Source organism: Prinia subflava, chromosome 13 (genome assembly GCF_021018805.1).
Source record: "Prinia subflava isolate CZ2003 ecotype Zambia chromosome 13, Cam_Psub_1.2, whole genome shotgun sequence".
NCBI lineage: Eukaryota > Metazoa > Chordata > Aves > Passeriformes > Cisticolidae > Prinia > Prinia subflava.
Genome location: NC_086259.1, coordinates 14,954,171 through 14,974,315, shown reverse-complemented (window position 1 = coordinate 14,974,315; position 20,145 = coordinate 14,954,171). Strand labels below are relative to the sequence as shown.

At 50.5% G+C, this 20,145-nt stretch overlaps 3 protein-coding genes across 4 annotated transcripts; 1 reads left to right on the top strand and 2 right to left on the bottom strand.

Annotated features, from left to right (window-relative positions):
• Nucleotides 1–488: 488 nt before the first annotated feature.
• On the bottom strand, nucleotides 489–5,856 carry POLR2C (RNA polymerase II subunit C). The gene is made up of 9 exons (XM_063410328.1): nucleotides 5,701–5,856; nucleotides 5,452–5,501; nucleotides 5,187–5,255; nucleotides 4,968–5,020; nucleotides 4,733–4,861; nucleotides 4,060–4,111; nucleotides 3,421–3,589; nucleotides 1,649–1,723; nucleotides 489–1,000 (listed from the first exon to the last, which is right to left on the bottom strand). Exons 1-9 carry the CDS (start codon nucleotides 5,784–5,786, stop codon nucleotides 856–858), a joined length of 828 nt encoding a protein of 275 aa, XP_063266398.1. The 5' UTR covers nucleotides 5,787–5,856; the 3' UTR covers nucleotides 489–855.
• A 32-nt stretch (nucleotides 5,857–5,888) lies between these two features.
• COQ9 (coenzyme Q9) lies at nucleotides 5,889–12,984 on the bottom strand. The gene is made up of 9 exons (XM_063410325.1): nucleotides 12,846–12,984; nucleotides 11,939–12,110; nucleotides 11,226–11,361; nucleotides 10,723–10,865; nucleotides 10,388–10,472; nucleotides 9,111–9,215; nucleotides 7,784–7,939; nucleotides 7,354–7,407; nucleotides 5,889–5,999 (listed from the first exon to the last, which is right to left on the bottom strand). Exons 1-9 carry the CDS (start codon nucleotides 12,901–12,903, stop codon nucleotides 5,964–5,966), a joined length of 945 nt encoding a protein of 314 aa, XP_063266395.1. The 5' UTR covers nucleotides 12,904–12,984; the 3' UTR covers nucleotides 5,889–5,963.
• Nucleotides 12,849–20,099, top strand: CIAPIN1 (cytokine induced apoptosis inhibitor 1). Of its 2 annotated transcripts, none has more exons than XM_063410326.1 (9): nucleotides 12,849–12,986; nucleotides 15,106–15,291; nucleotides 15,575–15,727; nucleotides 16,592–16,668; nucleotides 16,918–17,086; nucleotides 17,294–17,367; nucleotides 17,694–17,809; nucleotides 18,312–18,381; nucleotides 18,870–20,099. In XM_063410326.1, exons 2-9 carry the CDS (start codon nucleotides 15,135–15,137, stop codon nucleotides 18,978–18,980), a joined length of 927 nt encoding a protein of 308 aa, XP_063266396.1. In that variant the 5' UTR covers nucleotides 12,849–12,986; nucleotides 15,106–15,134; the 3' UTR covers nucleotides 18,981–20,099. The 2 variants fall into 2 exon arrangements, with proteins under 2 accessions (XP_063266396.1, XP_063266397.1); XM_063410327.1 differs by lacking the exon at nucleotides 12,849–12,986 and adding an exon at nucleotides 14,655–14,796.
• Nucleotides 20,100–20,145: the final 46 nt, after the last annotated feature.

Sequence of the window (20,145 nt, the reverse complement as noted above, 5' to 3'; positions counted from 1 at the left end):
TTGCTTTCAGCACTGCAACAGGGGTCAGGGCATGGGACCTGTACCAAACTCCAGCCCAGCAGACACTGAGGCTGTGGGCACAAAGAAAGGTATCAGCCAGGGCCATTACTGACAGACCATGTGCCCCCCAGCTCCTCAGAAAAGGGTTATACAGCACAGGGGTGCAGTCTGTTCCAGAGGATTCTGTAAGTACAGCTTTGCCTGCCTGCCCCAGCTGGGCTCCCCTGCAGCGCTGCCTTCTGCAGCACGTCGCCCACCCCAGCCTCAAAACATCTGCTTTGAACACTGCACTGGATCAATGAACGACGGGCTGCCTGCAGGAGGGGTGCTGCTCTCCTCAGGAGATAATGTCACAAGCAGCAATCAGCATCAGCCAGCAATGCTCCCTCCAAAGCAGATCTCATTAACTTAATGTCTATTGGAGAGAAGTAAATGATGTGACATCTCCTCCAGCAGTCTCGGATGAGCTTTCAGGGATGACAGAAAAATTTGGGAGTAAGGCTTTATTCAGCACAGTAAAGAATGGACATGTAAATAAGGTAGGGTTGTGTAACAAAGGTACACACTTCCCAATCCCAAACACCACCTGGCCAAAATCCAGCACCAGAACCAAAACTCCAGGATCACTTGGAGACAAAGCCTGTCTCAGCTAAGATGCTCACTGACTGATTCCCCTCCTGCTTTACCCTACACATCACAATGGCTCTCTCTGGGGAGGAGAATCAGGGAAGAGGTGTCACCAACCAAGTGCTGGGCCGGGAAAGGCAGAGGGAGATGATGAGGAGGTAAAAGGCTCTCCCCAGGTCTCAGCCAGGCATCCCTCACAGCTCACAGTACTCTCTGGCAAGGGCCACCTCAGTTGATAGTGAGGACATCGCTCTGGATCTCGTGGCTCAGCTGTGTCTGGAGATCGCTCAGTTTCTTCTTGAGGCCGGACAGTGCGGACAGAACGATGGTCTCAGGGCGCAGAGAACCGCAGGACTCCACGTTGTAATAAAACCTGAGGTTACGAGGCAGGGGGTTAAGTCACCATCACCTCTGCAAGGAGCTGCAAACCCAGACTGCACATCATTCCAGCCCATCCACACCCACAGCAGGGAGATCTGCCTGGAATCCAAACCATCACCATCATCATTACCACCCAAAATGGCAACAGCCAGTGCTGCCCCTCTACAACCGCCACACCAACACTCACAACTTCATGGGCTGCAAGAGCACTTCTGAGACTGATTTCTGCTCAGCACTGGGATCTGTGAGCCAGCAGCCCCAAGCCAGGGGCTAAGGCTGGCTGAGGCACTTTTGCAGTGCAAATAACACCAGCAATCAGAGCATGAGACACACACAGGTGAATAAACACCTTAAGCCAGGGTATTTCCCTCGCAGGCCTCACACCTCACTGAGTGTACACCACCCTACCTGGCAACATGAGCTCAGGAGAACTGTCTAGTATCTCCCAGAGGGGAAAAGCTGCCACATCTGAGTATATCACTACTTAATGCCAACTCCTGCCCTGCTTTTCAGGGAATGTCAGCTCATTGGGCTGGCAATTTCAGCACAGTGTAGACACTCTTCTCCTAATGACAGCCCATGAGATGCACCCAGCCAGTCACCCCATCTCCCAGCTGCAGCACTGCATTCAGCTCCCCACCTCTCTGGCTTCCCGTTGGGGTCGTAGGGAGCCTGGGCATCCTCGTCGTCGATCTCTGAGTACTCACTCTTGGGCCTGCAGTCAGAGAGCAGGAGAGGTTACACAGAGCCCCTGCTCCAGCCTGGCCCCACAGAGCCCAGGCACTGTTTGGCCCCAGAGAGCGGGCACTGGGGCTCACGTCCAGCACACGCCAGGGTGATTATCAAACATCAAGTCACAGAAATAAGATCAGTCCCCCTTTGTGCTTTCTGGCTCTTCAGTAACACCACAGAGTCATCCAGCAGCACTGCAGGAAGGGGATCAGCCCTGCTCTGCCCAAGCTCAGCAAGCCCTGTACTGTGGCTCCATCCACCTGCACTGGTACAATCTGGCAGGTGCTTACAGTGAAGGGATGTTGATTCCTGAAGGGACTGTATTTATGGAACCTGGATGCTTTCATGGAGTAATGGACCTTGGGTTATCTTTTTTTTTTTACTTCCCACTGGGCCAGGAAAGCACTGGAGTACTCCAGCACTCAAGTCTGTGAGGCACAGTTGGCTTGGACCCAGAAGGAAAAAAATTTCCTGTACAACAGACATCAGCTGCATCAGGGAGCTCCATCCTAACGTTCTGCACCTCCACTCCTCTCCCAAAATCACTGCAATATTTGTGCATCACTTAGGCAAACACATCTTTCTACCTGCTGCATCCCTTGGGTTATACAGCACCACACTGGAGAGACTGTGTGGAACCACTTAAGCCATGCAAGAAAACCCAAAGCCTTGAGCTGTCTGAGAAGCCAGCACAGAAAATCCTCTACCCACCAAGGTCTCCTGCTGGCCTTCCTCTGCCCCAGCAATGCCCAGAAACACTGATACCAGCACCCTGTAATCAGCTGCCTGAAATAAAACTGCATTTCTCAAACAAACCCTCTGCCTGTACAAACCACTGAGAAAGGTGAAGTGTTAATGGAGGTGAGATTTCTTGTTACTAGCAGAACCACCCATGACCAAAACATAGCAGAGGTTTCCATGACCCTGACAGCTGTTTGGAGAGTCCAGCTGCATGCCAGTGCTCTGCAAAAAGCAACAAACATGAAAAACTAAACCAAAAATCATAGCTAGCCTTGGACAGCAAAAGCCTTTGGCTCTGTATTGTCTTCACAGGGAGTCAGATGAACTTGAAAAGACAGACATATTGTCAAGAACTGGCAGCTCCAATCTTAATTCTCTTTTGGGATTTTTCCAACTTTGACATATATTCTGCCTAGCACTTCTCAAAAACCATTTCCTGGTGCCCTGTTTGTTGTATGCCACACCAGGTTTCTGAGCCTGCCACTGATCAGTGTTTACAGCAGCACATTCACTACCCTGCCCAGTCTCTGCTCTCAGGGACTTGCAACCCAACCTTCCTCCCTTTGCTCTCCTAGCAACTTCTTCTATCTCACATGGATCTGTTCCTTCCTCAGACCTCACTCCGACCTGCAAAACACTTGCACAGAATGGAAAAAAAATCGGCAATAAGTGGTGAAAACCAGCATGAAAGTGAGGCAAACCAGCAGTCATGGTACATGAGGGAGGACAACAGATGACCACAAACCAGTCCACCTTGTGTGCAGCTGCAAACCAGTGACTGGCCTTGCTAGCCAACCCCAGGAGCAGAGTGTGCACAAGGGGATGTGGCAGGCATGCTCCCCATCGCCTACTGACCCAAATTATCCCCAGGGCTGCATTGTAAGTTGTTGCCTGCTGGAAAACCCTTCCCAGTCCCTGCAGACAGACAGCAGCACATACCACTCCTCTGGTTTGGGGTACACCGTGTGCCTGAGCGCGTTGTCGGGGTCGTACTCGAAGGCCACGCCGGCCGTGGGGTTCCACTTGGCGTGCTCCTTGCCAAAGCCCTTCTTGGCATAGGCCCGCAGGCGCAGCTCCTGCCCCTTCCGCAGCTTCACAATCAGGATGTCTGGAAAAGCACACGCCTGTCTGAGAAGGCTGCAGAGGAGAAATGAGTGTGCAGGACCACACCGCAGTGAAGGCAGATTTTTGGGGCTCGGGAAGGTGTCACCAGCATTCAGGGTTTGCTTGGATTTTTGGAGGGGCTCAGCTGTGTCCCCAAAACAGCTGAGTAAGAAGGAGCTGCACAGGCCACCAAGGAACAGCCAACAACACAACATTTCACCTCCTTGCTGTCTCTGAGCTCTCACAAGGAGAGACAGAAGCATCCTCTGATACAGGACTTCAATTCTGGGACAATCTGAATGGCATTAAGACAAGTTGCTCCCCCATTCATGCAGTGACACCCACAGCTCAGAAGCGTCATATTTACAACTGTCTTACAGCTGCCCAGCTAATAAGGGAAGAATGAGTTCAAGGAACCTGAGAGAACAGTTAATTTCCTCCTACAGCTCTTATTCCCAGTGACCCACCACTCACCATCCTGCTCCACGTAGTCATTGGGGTCGTTGTCCCTGCTCCGAGATGTCACCTGCAGCAGCCAAACAAAACCAAGAAAATCAGGGACAAGATCAGCTTTGGATGAGTGCTCCAGCACAGCACATCTGCTTGGTTCCCTAAGTCACTCCCACAGCTGCCACAGATGACACACAGCACTCAGAGCACTCAGCCAAATGCAAGCAACAGACTGCAGGCTCCAGCTGGGCTTTACCCAGGCACAGGAGCAGCCCAGGCTGTGGTGACATCTGGATCTGTACTAGATCATTCTCTGTAAGTCCCTTTGCCTCTGTCCCACTTTGGCACCACCATCCCTCCCCAAGATGACTGCACAGCAGCTGTTTGGCAGCACTGCCCTGGCCCAGGCTCCTCACACTCTGCCATGCTGACAGCCAAGAACCAGCAAGCCAGAGGCCTCAGGCAGCCAAGGAGTTTGGGACTCGGGGTGCAGGATGAGGCCGCACTGCTTTGCACCCCATCACACAGCAAGGGAAGGCCAACACAGCAGAGGTGAGGGGGCACTGCTGCTTCTGCAGATATTCCTGCTTTGCTCTCCATTATGGTTAAGTGGAGCTTTAGGCGATGTGAAACACGCTCAGAGTGTCTGCATTGCACGTGTTTGCCTCGGCAGGAATGCAGAGGGGGTGGCACTGACCGGGATGACGCGGGGGTTGTTGGAGATGAGGTCGCGGGATGTCACGTGCCGAGTCTGGTCCTCGTTGCAGCGAACGTCCAGCGTGAACTCCACGGAGCACTCGGGGCAGAACTCATCACACGTGCAGTCCTGGCACACAGATGGGTTCCTTATGCAGGAAACTGCCAGAGCTTCCCAGCAGATCAAACACCCAGCACCCCCAGAATGACTCCCCACAGCGTTTCGCTTGACTCACTCTGGAATACTGCATCTTATCCACAATGTCATCACTGGTGAGCGGGATGAGACCTGTGAGAAGCAGGAAATCAGAGCAATGTCTGAGGGAGACCGCAAGAACCCCTAACCCTCCTGCCAAGACAGGAGGAGGAACAGCACCTGACAAAGGTACTTCAGCATCTCTGGACTGATTTCACCCACAACACACCCTTGTCTTCCTCCCCACTGCAGCACTCACCCAGCCTGTGTGCAATGAACTCATCGTGGAGCACGGAGGAGTTGGCATCTATCTGGACCCAGTCAATGGCTGCAGAGAAAAGAATGTCACAAACTGAGAAACACTCATCTGGGGAAAAGCCAGTTGTGAGGGCACAGAGAACATTCCAGAGACTGCAGAGACACACTGAGGCAGCATCTGCAGGGCACAGAACTGGCTGAACACGGGTAAGGAGAGCCAAAAGCAGAGGGGAGGTGTGCGACCACAGGCAAGCGTAAGGCCTCACCTATGATAGGGACTTCTGCGATGAACACTCTTCGAATGGAATTTGCCACCCTGAGGGAGGGAAACACCCGTATTTAGGCATGAGGGAGCGTGAGGCTGCGGGCCCGCACAGACCTGGCCGAGGCTGCTGCTGCGGGGCTTTGCCTGAGACCCTGCCCGGCCGCACCGGCGGGGAAGCCAGGCCCACGGGGCCGCCGCCGGGGCCGCTTCACTCCCGGGCCCGCCCGCCCCGCCCCGCCGCGGTGCTCACGCCAGGTCCGTGTTCTCTATGATGAACTTGACGTTCTCGTCCGTCAGCTCGGTGATGCGCACGGTGGGCTGGTTGGCGTACGGCATGGCTGCCCCGCCCCGGCCCCGCTCCCGGCCCCGCTCCCGCCGCCCGCTCCGGCCCCGCCCCGCTCCCCTCAGCCCCGGTGCGCCCGCAAAAAGAGTCCGTGCCAGGCTGAGTACGACTTTATTGGTGCCGGGGAAGGGCCGGGCGCGGTCGCTCCGCTGCTCGCCGCCGCTGCCGCCTCACCGGCGCTGGTTCAGCCCCGCCAGGTTCTTGATCTGTGGGCACAGGGAGAACGGGGTTTAGTGCCCCTGTCCCGGGCGGCCGCCGGAGCAGGTGCCGAGGGGAGGGCCGTGTGCTACGAGCAGAGATGCGGGGTCGAGAGGCATCGCTGTGGTCTGGGGCCGGGCAGGACTCAAACTGGAGCCACCTCCGGCCACCCCTCTGACAGGAACCTGCTCTCCCGGTCCAAGGCTTCAGCTTGGGTTTATTTCTGCAGCCACACAGCCCTCGGCTGTGAATTTATGCTTTTGGGGCTTTATGCTTGCTCATCCATCCTGGAGACCTGCGGAACTCAGCACTCCTGTAAAGGAGTACAGCTCGGGACACCCTGGACGTGGGAGGTTCGGAATGTGCTCCCCTAACAGTTTTGTATTGGGATGATTCTGCCCTAAAGACACCTGACTACAACCCCCCCTCCTCAGAAACCATCCAGCTCCTCCCGTTTATCTGTGCAGTGGATCTGCTGCAGGGACAGACCAAACATTGGCAATGGGAGATTCCCGGACCCCAGAGCGTCGTGTGGATGTAAAGCAGAGCCCGGGATTTCTCTAGTGGAGGATCCTTTTGGCATATGCAGGTATGAGAGAGGAGAGAGGCTGGGAAACACTAAATTCCACCACAACTGCAAGGGAAAGGAGCTGGGAGAAATTCTTGAGAAGTGCTTCATCAGTAAAAATAATGTCTACCTTATGTTCCAGTCTGTTTGTCTTATCCTGACAGAAGGAAAATGAATTTCTGATAACAATTAATTCACTTTGTTGCTAAAAGCAATGGGGGTTGTTCAAAAATAGAATCACAGTGAGGCTCTGATGCCCTTCAAAAGTCACTCCTGGGTACACAAAGGGTTATTCTGTACCCCAGAGGAAATGCAGTTCCCTCTGCATGGACAGAAAGCAGTCTAGGACACTACCAAGAAGTGAATTCTTGGAAGGACACTCTGGTCAAATGAAAAGCTTGAGGAAGTCACCCTGTGTGGCTCAGGGACAGGTGCCACCTCCCAAGTATCCATGGGGCCACGAACCCTCAGTCAAGATTTCCAGCACAGGGCCTGGCACAGGGAGAGATCTTGTGATAAGGAATGGAGAACAATTGTATTTATTCTGATCACCTCTCTCTCAACCCTAAAGTTCACCCTCCAGCTTCAGACTTAATTTCCTTATGCTCTATTCAAGTTCTTTCACCACAAAACAGTGAACTAACTCAAACTACCAGGAAATCACCCTTAAATAAATCTAAGTTATGAAAGACAATAGTTTTTCCATGTTGTCCTCTAGATTTGGGAGGAAAACACATGGTGACATTCAGAAGCGACCCTGCTCTCACAGCCCTGCTGTTTCCAGCATTACTTACAGTAACTGCAGCTCCCATCAGGCCCTGGACAACGGCTTCTCCAGTGGATTGGACCTGGGGGACACAGGGAGAACACGACCTTTTGCTGCCTGCAGTGGCACTCGTGGCCCCCAAACACAGAGAGGGAATGCACAACAAACAGGTATTTGCTACAGAAAGGTGCTGACAGCACTGCAGACAAGTGACAGCCACAGACAGGCACATGGAAGGGATTTCCTGGGATATCTCCTAATCACTGGGACAGTCTGCCAAAGAGGGCACCTAAATGTCAGTTTACTAAAAACCACATCATCATTTATTGATTTTGAACTGACAGCAACGAGGGGCTCTCTCAGCAGATGTGGGATGTGCATGGTGCAAAAGCCAGGTGTGCTGCATATATCCCTGGGGAGAAGGGCTTTGCTGCATGCACACCTGTCCCCAAGGTTACCTGACTGGCTGTGTTGCTCATGGCCATGGCATCAGCCACTCTGTTCTCCAGGAAGCGCCAGGTGTCCTCAAAGCCAGGGGACGAGTCCTGCATCATCACCAGCTCCGTGGTGTTGTAGATGCCAGTGAGCACAGCCCGGCGAGTGTACCAGTTAAACTGCAGGGCACAGGGGAGAGGGACAGCTGTGATCTGAATGTACAGCAAGAGTGCAGCTGGCAGAGAACAGCAAGGGAAAATCCCACACCCACAGCGTGCTCCTTCCCAGATAGAGGAATTTGCCCTTTGCAGCTGGATCTATCAGGGCCTGAGACAAAACTCTTTCTGTTCTCTTCCTGCTCCTAAAAACCTACCTGAAGGGATCTCTGAGGCATGAGAATACTTTGCCTGGCTCCTGGTGCTGGGAAGAGGGATCTGCTGCAAGCGACTTTAAACCCCATTACTGGGAAAGAGGGAGCAGGCTCAGCATCACAGCTTGCCTGGAAAACTCATGTAACCACTCAGGAGGTGCAAACAAAAAACCAACTTTAGAGCCTCTCCTAATCCCTGCATCAGTGAGACTTTAGGAACAACTCAGTGCAGACACTGGCTCCAACACGTTGATTTGACTTGCATAACGTGTAAGGGACTTTCAGTTCCTGAAGCAATTGTGCTCTTTCAGTTGTCTTCTAGTTTATTCCTTTAATTTTTCTGCCGTCATTTATTTTTCACTGCAGTAGCTTCTCTTTTATACACAGATAAAAGAAGCTTATTAAAGTAGTTTGTTAAAATGGTTCATTTAGCTTTTTCCATCTCTCCCTGCATCTATAAGAATTAAAGTAATTTATTAATTGCTGTAATTAAAGTTATAATTTTCTTTTATTTCCTGCCAGAAAGATGAAAGCTTTAATAAGCTACTGGTATTTTTAGGTAGGTTCTTTAAAGGTTGTCAAGTCAAGCCTGTAAATGCTATTGCTGGCAGAAGAGAGCTGTCTGACAGACCCACTGCTCACTCACTGAAAACTGGACCAACTTCTCAGTCTCAAAATCTCAACAACTTTGTCTGTGTCTTCAAAAAAGAAAAAAGAACAGCACTTAAGAACCTAGGAAAGTAGGTCCTTTTAATTTGCACTAATCCCATTGGCAGTAATTTGCATTTAGTCTCAGTGGCTCTTAAGTCTCTTTAGAAATGAGACTGTAGTTTATAAAGACCCTTGGGTGCCTCTAAAATGCCTCCTTCACTCAACAAATGGGCCATTTGCAGAGGGACTCGGCCCCACTCCTGCTTGAACCATGATTTTGCCAAAGTGCTGAGGGGTCCCCAGCTTGTCCCCAAAGCATGAGGACTCACATCTGTGGACTGGTCCCCAGCATAGTGCCAGATATCATCGATCATGCTGGTGAGGAGGCTGAGGCTGGAAGGGATGTTACGTGGGAGCAACAGGACACTCAGGGCCTGCAAAGGAAACACACACAGAGATGGGAGCCGAAGAGAGAAGGATATAACACCAAAGGAGACCAACAGTGCTCTGCCCTGTTATCTTTTCTCTCTTGCTGATGACTTGCCTCCAGCTGCCAGTGACAAGTCCTCCCAGCTCTTTGCAGTCTTTACAAGCAGCAGGATGTGCAGGGAACTCACCGTGTAGCTTCTAAGTTCAGGCCTCAGCCTGTACTGGAGCCGAAAGATCCCTGCTCAGTTCAAACATCCCCGTGTTGTCTCTCCTGAGCTGCCTCTCTGGCAGGGAAACATCAGAGGCTGAGCTGACTCACACTGTGCCCCTGTGGGCAGGGAGTCACATCTCTCATTTCTCTGAATTTGACTTTGAACTCAGAGCGGCAACCAAGGGCAGAACAGCGCCAGCCATAATGGCCCTGCTGGGATCCTGCAGCCTTTGAACGTAATCACACACTGCCAGGAGAGACACAAACCACCCACATCCTTCACAAGGCAAATTACGCTAATCTGAAAGAAGAACATGAAGCCTGTACTCTCTCTCTGTGCATGAGGTGCAGGATTCAGCTGCCCAGAGGCCAGCAGTGGTTCTGGACAGAGGCTGACCTCACAGAAACCTTTGCAGCCCAAGATTAGGAACTCTTTGCTTGTCACTGTAGCCACAATTCAATTCCCTTCCCATTGTGGGAAGAATGGCTTGAGAGTCAAATCTGAATTTAGAAGCATGGAGCCCTGTCAGTTCACAGCTCTACCCTCAGGCTGCCAGGTTGGTCACACACTCGAAGTTTCCTGCAGCAAAGTCACACAGTTTCCTGCAGCAAAGCAGAACTGAGGTGATCCCAGTGCAGCCACAACAGCGCTGCACAGAGCCTGACTTGCAGTGACACTGCAAACAGGACTGAGCAGACACAGGTAATCCCCTGGGGATGCCAGATGGGTGGAGGGAACAACAGAGAGCTTTGCCTTTCCAGAACTGCGAGAAATAGTTGCTCTAAGGTCACCTTTAACTGCCTCCTTCCAAGGCTGCACTCCTCTTGAAGGCTACTAATCATCTGAAACCAGCCAGGGTTTCATTTACAACCTTGAACTAATCTGGTGGAGAGACTATGTTGAAAGTCACAAGGTGTTTAAAATACACACACGCAAAAGAGACAATGTTGATATAACTTTTATACCTGGGGCCATTTCTCAATATATGGAATCAGCATCCTCAGTCTGGCTTCCACAGCATCTCTCAGGAATTCATCTAGAGGCTTCTTCCTGAGTAAGGAAAAAAAATTAGGAAGAACATCCAAGTTAATTCTGATCTTGAAAGCTCAATCTCCACCCAGCTGAGCAATAGATAAGCAAAGTATTATACATCCTTCATGCCTAGTCTGTATCTGGGAAGACAGTTTTATTTGGTTAAATTATACTTTAGACTTGAAGTATCTGTATTCCAGATGGCCTCTCTGTCTACCCAGCTCCCAAAATCTGCAACGGAAGACATTTGTTCACACCCAGTACTCACTCTGCTTCCCCCAGCTGCACTAGTTTCTGCTCCTTCTCCAGCAGCTTGGACAATTTGGTGTTGCACTCAGACACAAAGTGCAAGATCAATTCACTGCCATCACTGTGAAACATCCCTGCTGCAGCAACAGAGAGGCCCAGGGTCTGTGGGGAAGAAGAGAGAAGCACAGACCAGGTCAGACACTGCTAGGCAGGATCCAGCTAGAAAAAAAGTTGTATTTATTTTGTGAAAGACATTATGTGAATTTAAACAAAGCAATGCTGCATTAAAAAACACTCCCTAAATATGCTTTTCTTTCTTTAGGATTCACTACTGTACACTGTGCCTTAGTCTAACTCTGAAGGGGTTATCCTGTAGCAGCTGAGTTTTATTCCTGCCCAGTAGCATTTGCTGACTAGGGTGCATCGCCCAAGAGTATGTGGGGGAAGCATGCAGGCCTGGCTGTCTCTGCACTTCAGCTCCATCCAGTTTTCAACTGGTTTGTTGCTTCTCTCCCCACATACCTTGGCTCCCTCTGCAATGGCCTCTGCAGTCCAGCCAAGTTCAGGCACAAACTCCAGCGCCGCTGTGAGGATTCGATGCTGCAGCTGCTCCTCGCTCTCATAGTCCTCAGACTCCTGGCCGCCCTGGCCAGTGTAACTATGAGAAGGTATTGTTACAGTGAGGGGAATGTCAGCACCAAACATCAGAACCCTGGGATCTGCCACTCACTCGCTGGCACCAGGCACATTTTGAGACCTGCCTAGGATAAATCTGGCCTCCTCTGGTAAAATCCTTCCCTGTCCAAAAAAATTATTCTTAACAAACTTTTGCTGTGAGAGAAAAATAAGGGAAGGAGGGCTCAATGGAGGTGCCTACATGGAGACCAATCAGCCCATATTCCCTCTCCTTTACAGAAAACTAAACTATAACCTTTTCCAACATGGGCTTTATACTATGGACCACACATGGTCCCTGTTTTTTTAGATTTACACAAAAATCCAGAAGCAAAGATTCGCGCTTTGCAGACAAGAGAGTTTCCCTCTTGAAAGCAAGTCCCATACTGTTTCCACGGTGGAATTTGCACTGTCACAGCAAACCAGCTGCTGCAGTCTGGGGCTCCTTAACTCTGGATCTTGTTATCTTCGAGTTTCAGATGTGAGGTTCAGGAAAGCAAAAGCCCTCCGATCCCTCTGTCGGCGGGACAGTGCTGGAAGGAGCTGCTAGAAGGAGTTACCTGGGGCGAGGGCCCTGAGGTTCCTGTTCAGGCTGGGGACCAGCTGGAGGTGAATCAAAGTGCTGCTGAGAGGAGGATGCCAGTGGCTCCTTCTTGTGCTCATCGGAGACTCTCCTCAGGGCGGCCGAGGCCTGGAGGGCACGGAGCGGTGGGCAGTGCTGGCACCTCACCACTGCAAGGGAAACCAAGAGTCAGCATCCCCTTCCAACACCAGGAAGCGTGGAAAATTAAGGTGAAGAGAGTTGTGAATGCAGCTGAAAAAAATTCACAGTGTCTTTTTTTATGCTCCTGATTAGTGCCGCTCTCAGCTGAACTCATGTCTATGTAAATAAAGCAGAAATGTTTTGTGAGGGAAAGAACAGTGCAAATGGCACGTATTGCAAGTAGTTTCCCGATCTTGGACTGGGAACCAGGCATCCAAACATGCCCTCTCCCCATTTTGGTCCCTGATTAAGGAGTTGGGAGGAAGATGCTGGTCTCCGAGCAGCGGATATAAGCCAAGTCCGACTCGGGAGCTGAAGAGCCCTGACAGACACCACATGCTAATCACTGATTACTCAACGACACTCGGGGGGAACTTTTAATTTAGCTGCTGCTTTTTGGGTTTTGGGGTTTTTTGGTTTTGGTGGTTGTTTTTTTTGGGTGGTTTTTTTTTTTTTTTTTGGTAATAAATTTGGTTTCACGGCCCACGCTTCTAAAGACACCCAACAACCCCTCCTTCAAACCCAACCACTCGGCGCCCGCCCGGTTCCCTCACACCCCTCACGCCCTTCACCTCACCTTGCCCCGCCCTGCCCCGATCGCCGGGGCGCGCGCACGGGGCCGCGCACGGGGGCGCGCACGAGCACGCGCTCCCCCAGCTTTCCCCGCCCGCCCCGCGTCCCGGGCGCGCGCCCCCGCCCCTCACCCGCGCGGCCCCGCCACAGCCGCCAGCCCGCGCGCCGCAGCCCGCCCGCCGCCGCCATCTTGGAAGCGGGCAGAGCGCGATGACGTCACGGTGACGGCGTCAGACCGGGACAAGCGAGCGGAGCGGGCCGAGCCGCGGGAGGTGAGCGGGGAGGGGCGCGGGGCTGGCGTTCTCTCTTTTTTCCCCCCCTAAAAATCTCTTCTGAGACCTCGTCTGAAGCGCTGGGGGAGGGACGGGGACGACACAGACTCTCTGTGTGTGTGTACTTAAGTAATTCCTCCACGAAATTTCCTCACCTATCCTGTCCTTGCTAGATCTGAACCGCCCGGCCCGTTCTCCATGTGCTTAAAATGCGCACCTGCTGTAGGGCCCGCAGGCCTGTGCCGCGTCCCGGCCGCCGGGATCCGGAGCGTTCTAGGGATCCGGAGCTTTCTAGGGATCCGGAGCGTTCCCGGGAGCTGAGGCGTTTCCGGCCGGTGGGAACCGGAGCGTTCCCGGGAGCTGAGGCGTTCCCGGCCGGTGGGAACCGGAGCGTTCCCGGGAGCTGAGGCGTTCCCGGCCGGTGGGAACCGGAGCGTTCCCGGGAGCTGAGGCGTTCCCGGCCGCCGGGAGCTGCCTGTGCTGCGTCAGGAAGCTGCAGTTTACAGCGCTGATCTGCTACAGAACCCTGGGATGGTTTGGGTTGGAAGGGACCGTCATGATCGTACCATTCCAGCACAGCAGCTTTCTAATCTACTGAAGCGGAACCTGCGCTATTGTTTAACTCCTTTCCTTGCCCTGTTCCTCGGGGACTGTTAAATGTGTGTGACATGGAGATAAGGGCCCCTTCTCACACCACCCACGGGGCATCCTCGGCCTCCTCCCCGCATCTGAGGGAGGAGGTGCTGCTGTTGATGCAATTTGGGCTCTGACTGATCTTGCAAGGTCATAATCTGCTGTTCAGAGAGGAAGGTGTGACTTCGGGCTTACCTTTCCCACCTTAGCCTAGCAGTTTAGGTATCTTTAGAGATTTTCGGCCTTCTTGGGAAAGATGACTTTTTAATAATATATGTGTGATTACAAATGTCACTGTTGTAGCTGCTTAGCTTGTATCACACATACAAAACCAGCTGTGAGATGTCACAACCTGCAGTGTACATCCAAGGTGTACATTCCCTACTGGGGTGGCATTGTGGTTGTTTTAGTTTGAATTCCTACTGCAGTAGCTCAGAAAAGGCACAGATTGTCCCAGTCTGAACTTGTTTGCAGTTTCCAGGAGAGAAGGAGAGCCCACTGCACACAGAGCCAGAGGAACTGTGGGTCAAAATCCACTCCCCACCTCACTGCAGTTAAATTGGGTACAGCATTCCCATGAGCTGTGCTGTGGTGACAACGTGGTGGCAGTAAGGCATTACCCAGGACATGTGATGTAGTGATTCCTGGTAAAGACCTTGCTTACAACTGTCTCCCCAGAAATAGGTGTGTCGTTTGCAGCTAATTGAAGATACACTGGGCAACTGTTCTGGTCAACAGTGCTCTCTGTTCTCTGTGGTTGTGTTAAATTAGGAAAAAAATAAGTTTGTGTTGGATAGACGAAAGAGGGGAGGTCATCAGGTTCAGTAGCTGGTGCTATGAGAACAGATGATGATGGGATACTATTGCCATACAAGGGATACAATCGCATATAAAATATCCGTGGAGACAGCTTTCTCAAAACTGTCACTGCACGTTCTGTTCTGCTCCTCCCTCCCTGTAATTTGCTTACCATGCCACCAATCATAACGGTGGGAAGAGCCTCAATCTGGAATGCTGGGAATGCTGAAAGTTACTTTTTTCTTCTCATGTAAGGAAACTCTGCTAGGTTGTGTTTGGAGTAGAAGAAACAAGGCAGTGTTTAATGTCAAATAGCTGTCACCGTTTAGGAAATCCAGAAATCCTGTGTTTGTCTTATTCAGATTTTTAAGGAAAGCAGGTAAGTTTTTTTGGTTTTTTGTTTTGTTTTTTTTTTTTTGGTTTCTTTAAAGCCTGGCTTGCAGTCTCCCAGCAAAACTAGTGCGTGGAGAGAAACTGAATTATGCCCTGAAGTGCAGCTCTTTCTTCATGTCCTGCTAACGCTCAGTTTGTGGGAACTTTGTGTTGCCCATTTCCAGAAAATTATCCCCATTTAATGAAACAATTCAGCTGATGAAGTCCCAGTCCACAGAGGTTCGTGCTGTGCTCGGCACTGACCCTTCCTCTCTCTCTCTCTCTCTCTCTCTCCCCTGCCCTGTTCCTGCCCCAGCCACTGCCAGCTTTGCTGCTGCTGCTGAAATGGGCGAGTACGGAGTGGCTCCGGGCCAGCGCGTGGCCATCGTGTGGGACAGCTCCTCGCCGGTCGAAGCCCTGAAGGATCTGGTGAATAAAGTCCAGGCACTGGTGGGAGCTGATAATCATGTCTCTGTGGAAAATGTTAACCAGCTGCCTCAGTGTAAGAATGAGCTTAATTTTTCAGTTTTAAAAGGGAGAGGGTTCTGCTGCTGTGTGAACCAACACCTTCCTGCTTTGGGAGTCAGCACTCAGGACATCGACCTGCTGCTCTTACCCTGGGCAGTGCAGCACAGGGAGTGATGCACCTGTGCTTCTATGATTGGTGTCTTTAATCAGTTACTGCTGTTTACTCCAGCATGAGGGAGGGATCAGGGAAGTGGAATGGGTGTATTAAGCTGTGTGTTACATGTGTAAAATTTTACCATCTTCCTCCTTCTTCTCAGCGGCCCACAAGGAGTCCAGTTTCGATGTAATCCTCTCTGGCATGGTGCCAGGCAGTACAGCACAGCACAGCGTGGAGCTCCTGGCAGAAGTAGCTCGGATACTTAAACCAGGGGGCCGTGTCCTCCTGAAAGAACCAGTGGTTGCAGAATCAGGTGAGAGAATCTTGCTTCCGTGGCGACACAGCATTTCTCATGAAGATTAGGCTGAAATAGAAAGGACAGGAACCCAAATCAACACTGAGAGATTTTCATTCTCCTGACACACTAACCCAAACCACAAGGTTTTTTTCCTGTGCTAAAGCTGGTGTCCATCAGAGATGTTTGCAGTCACTTTCCTATCAAAAATGCTGGATAGGCTTGTTCCTAAAGTGCATTGAAAAGCTTCAGTGACTGCTGTTTTCTCCTCAGGGTGCAGTGTTAAGTAGTTTGCAGATGTGTTTCTGAGGAGCTTCTAAAGTGGTTTTAAAACAGGTGACAGATGCTGAAGAGATTGCCCCAGAAGTCAGTTGAGAAATAGTTATCCAGAAAAGGTTAAAAGGGTTTGGACTGAGTTTTAGGAGAAAAGCCAGAGTACCTTCTATGGGACAGCTGGAGGAGCCATGAGAAGGTGAACACAAGATGATTTCTTAATGTAGTGTGTTCACTTGGGAGTCCATGTTTTGAAAACTTCATGAGTAGTTTACTTTAGTAGGTAAAAATGTTTGAGAAGGAGTTTGTTTGGGGTTTGGGGATTTTATTAATCTTTTTTTGATGTGTATTGATTGGATTGAGAGATGTTTTGGCATATATAGAACATATTTGGAAGTAGAATGGCTTTGTGACCCCCACACTGTTATTCTAATGAACAACCTGCTGATGCTTTTTCTGGTTTGTTCTGCTGTCAGCTAGAAAGGGCCCAGTTTTGATGCAGAAGTTTGCCTCACGTACTTCCCTCTAAAGTTCTTGCTCTTTCAGCTTTCTCAGTGATCTGTATTCTTTTTCTTGCCTCCTCCTACTCTCTGCTTTTGTGTCTTGCAGGAAACAATGGCAAAATCAAGACAGCAGCCAAGCTCCTCACAACTCTGACTCTGTCTGGCTTGGTGGAAGTGAAGGAGGTAGGGATGTGTCTACCATTCCCAGAAATGCTCTCAGGCAGTTCCTGGGGATTTGTAGGGTGATGAGGTTTTAGCTACCCTGGTTTGCTGTAAATGTGCATGGCCATTGCCTGGCACAAACTTTAGTTATTGTCAGCATAGTGTTTTTCTTTGGGATTGAAAATACTGACTGTCTGTTCACTGGGATGCTGGGCTTGGTGTTAAAAGAAGGTGTTCTGCATGGAGTTAATCTAAGATCTTACTTGGCAGCTGCAAAAGGAAGCACTGACCCCAGAGGAGGCCCAGTCTGTTGGAGAACATCTGGGTTACCAAGGCAATGACCTTCTCATTATTCAGATAGAAGGCAGGAAGCCCAATTTCGAAGTGGGATCCTCAAGTCAGCTCAAACTTTCCTTTGCCAAGACACCTGGTCCTTCAGGTAAGGAGTGGTGCATGCTGAATATCTGGATTTTGTGGCTCTCAGTGACAGGCATCATTTGCAATAGGGAAACAGTTGCCAAGTAGGGAGTGTTACAGTAAAAACCTATGAAGTAGGGCTTTCCAAAGTTGCTTGAACTCTATTTGTTTCAAGTAGATGGGGCAAAGGCTGGACTAACTGCTGGTTCTTCCTTTGTTTTGGCTCCAGGAAAACCTTCTGTGGACCCAGCTGCTGCCAAGCTGTGGACTCTGTCTGCTAATGATATGAATGATGAAGACATGGTAAGTGGTTTTCTTTGTGAGGCTTTGCTGTTCCTTCTCTCTCCTTGTTCTTTCCTCTTCTAAATACTTTCAGTCATGTCTCTTGGGAAGCTTTACAACTTCAGCAGTAGAAAAACCTCCCTAAGGCAAAATAGCTCATCTCCTTTGTGGGGTCTGGAGAGCTCAGTGATGGTGGCAAGGGCAAAGAGGAGACAGGGATAAGAGGGCAGAGCTGCAGCATTTTAATACCAGTACAGGTGGCATCATTTCTTTGAATATAACTCAGCAGTGTCATTCCCTACTCAAAAGTCAATTTCCTGAATTTTGTCTCCCATGGTGTGTTTCAGGATCTCTTGGATTCTGATGAGCTGTTGGATTCAGAGGATTTGAAAAAGCCAGATCCATCATCCCTCAGGGCTCCATCCTGCAAAGAAATGGGCAAAAAGAAAGCCTGCAAGAACTGGTCAGTGCTGAAATTCATGGATCAGTGAACCTTTCAATTGCAGCATTAAACTCTTAAGAGTTGGAGGGATTTAAAAAAGATTGTAGGCAATTTGCTGTTCTTCAGAGCCTAACTCTTGGTTCATGTCCTTTCTTATCTTAATTATTGGAATGTAAATCCAAATACAGTGAGAATTGACCTGTGACTGTTACAAATTATCACGATAGTTTACATTATCAACAGCTATCTTGGAGGTGGCTGCACAGCTTGTGCAGCTTGTCTAAAACCCTGGTTTCTCACATTCCATGGAGAAACAGCACATGCAGCAAGTGCTGTAGTGTCATTTCCCACTCAGTTTAAACTTGAGGAGTGTTTCAACACTTGTTATACAAACCGTGGTGTTGAAGAGCAAAGTGAGGAGTCCTAGACTCAGCTGTGTCTTGTGACGGAGGGCTAGCACAAGTGTGGATGACTCATGACCTTTAAGCAGAAAGATGCAGGTGACTTATTTGTTTTTACACAGCACATGTGGCCTGGCTGAAGAACTGGAACAGGAGAAGAGGAGTTCACAGCCCAAATCTGCCTGTGGAAATGTAATTAGTGATTTTTGTCTTTATACTATGGTTTGCAGTATATGATCTCTGTGTAATAATTGTGTTCCCTAGTCACTGCTGCCTGAGCTGGATCACTGCTTCAGCCTTTGCCCTGTGCCTGTGTGCTCTGTACCAGCATATGCTGTCTGTCTGACTCCCTGAGGGAATCAGAGTGAGCAGTGATCCTTTCCCTCTCTGCTCATGGCCTAACCAGAGATCTGCCCAGGGAGGATTGGGATCTCAGGGAGCTGCCCCAGCCTGGGCACACCAGGTGGGGTGGAGACTCATTCCTGTGTGAGCCCAACGCCTGCACATCTCTGCCATCCACTCTAACCAGAGGTGTTGAGAAGGGGGTAGAAGGGAAACAGTTTCTGTGCTCATAGAGGCTGAGGAGCATGACATCTCTTGACCTGGAGAAACCATACAACAGGAGAAGTGACCTGGTAGTGGCACCTGATCACAGACAGTGCTTTTCTTTCCTTTGCCAGTGCTACTTGGGGGATGCATTCCGCTGTGCCAGCTGCCCTTACCTGGGGATGCCTGCCTTCAAGCCTGGGGAGAAGATTGTCCTGCAAGAGAACCAGCTGCATGATGCCTAACAAAGACATGTCCTGCCAAGGACTCTGCTGCATTTCCATCACTCTGAGGTTCTTCCTGCAGTCCTCATCCTCTCAAACTCATGCTCTCCAGCCAATACTCCGTGTGGGGAGGGACACTGCGGGCACTGGCACTGCTGTGAGCTCACTGCTTGTCATCAGCCTTGGGCTACCTGATCCTCTGGTGACAAGTCACGTATTAGACTTCATGGTCCACCTTGTTTTGGCTGACCTGACTTGATCCTGGACGCTGGCTGTCACAGCGTGTCCCACCAGCAGAGGGAAGTACAGTCACGTGTCAGGTTGTCCTTGTGTGCCTGTGGCATTTCCCATTCTCATGTCCTACAGCTCTAATTAGTCCTGATTTTCCTTGGTGAATCAGCAGCTCTGGCTCAGCCCCCGGGGTGACTGGGCTTCTGCTGTCTTTGAAATTTGAACCTCCCACCCCTTATCATGTGCAGGTGGTTCAGCAGCTCCTGTGGCAGGTCAGGAGCAGGGAGCACACTTAGCAGAATGTACTCTTAGCAGTGTGCATGGGAAAGGCTGGCAGGCACGATGTATTTCCAAGTGTATTGGGAGCCCCCATCCCCAGCTGATTTCGGCAAAATGACGAAAATCCAGTCCCACCAAGAACTCCTGACTTTAAGGCAGGGAGCCAATGAAACAAGATCTGCCTTGTCTTCCCACAGCTTTCAGTCCAACATGAACTGATAACACAAGGACAATCTGAGAGTGTCACCTCTCCTCTGGTTACCCAAGTGAGTTGCCTGCAGTGTCAAATACATAAGAACATAGCAATAACTTAATTTCTAGATGATCTGGGGTGGCCCTTTGCTCCCTCTATATGAGATACTATTTATTTGTGTAGTTACTGCTAGTGAAGCATCCTGCAGGTGTGGGATGAGGGTGCTGTTCACATTTTGTGCCAGGCTTGCTTCTCACCCAGGGAGGGGGAGGAGGAAAGCCCACATCCAGTGTCTCAGTGGGGACTGCTTTGTTTGGAGCTCTTGCTCTATAGGATGTGACTTCTTCTTGTGTGCTACCTGAGTCACTAAACTCATGGAGGGGGCTGGGATGAAAGGCTGGTCTGTTCTTGAAATAAAAGTGACCAATTGGAAAGCCTTTGATTTAAGGTTGGCATTAATGGTATTCTAAGTCTCCTTCTACT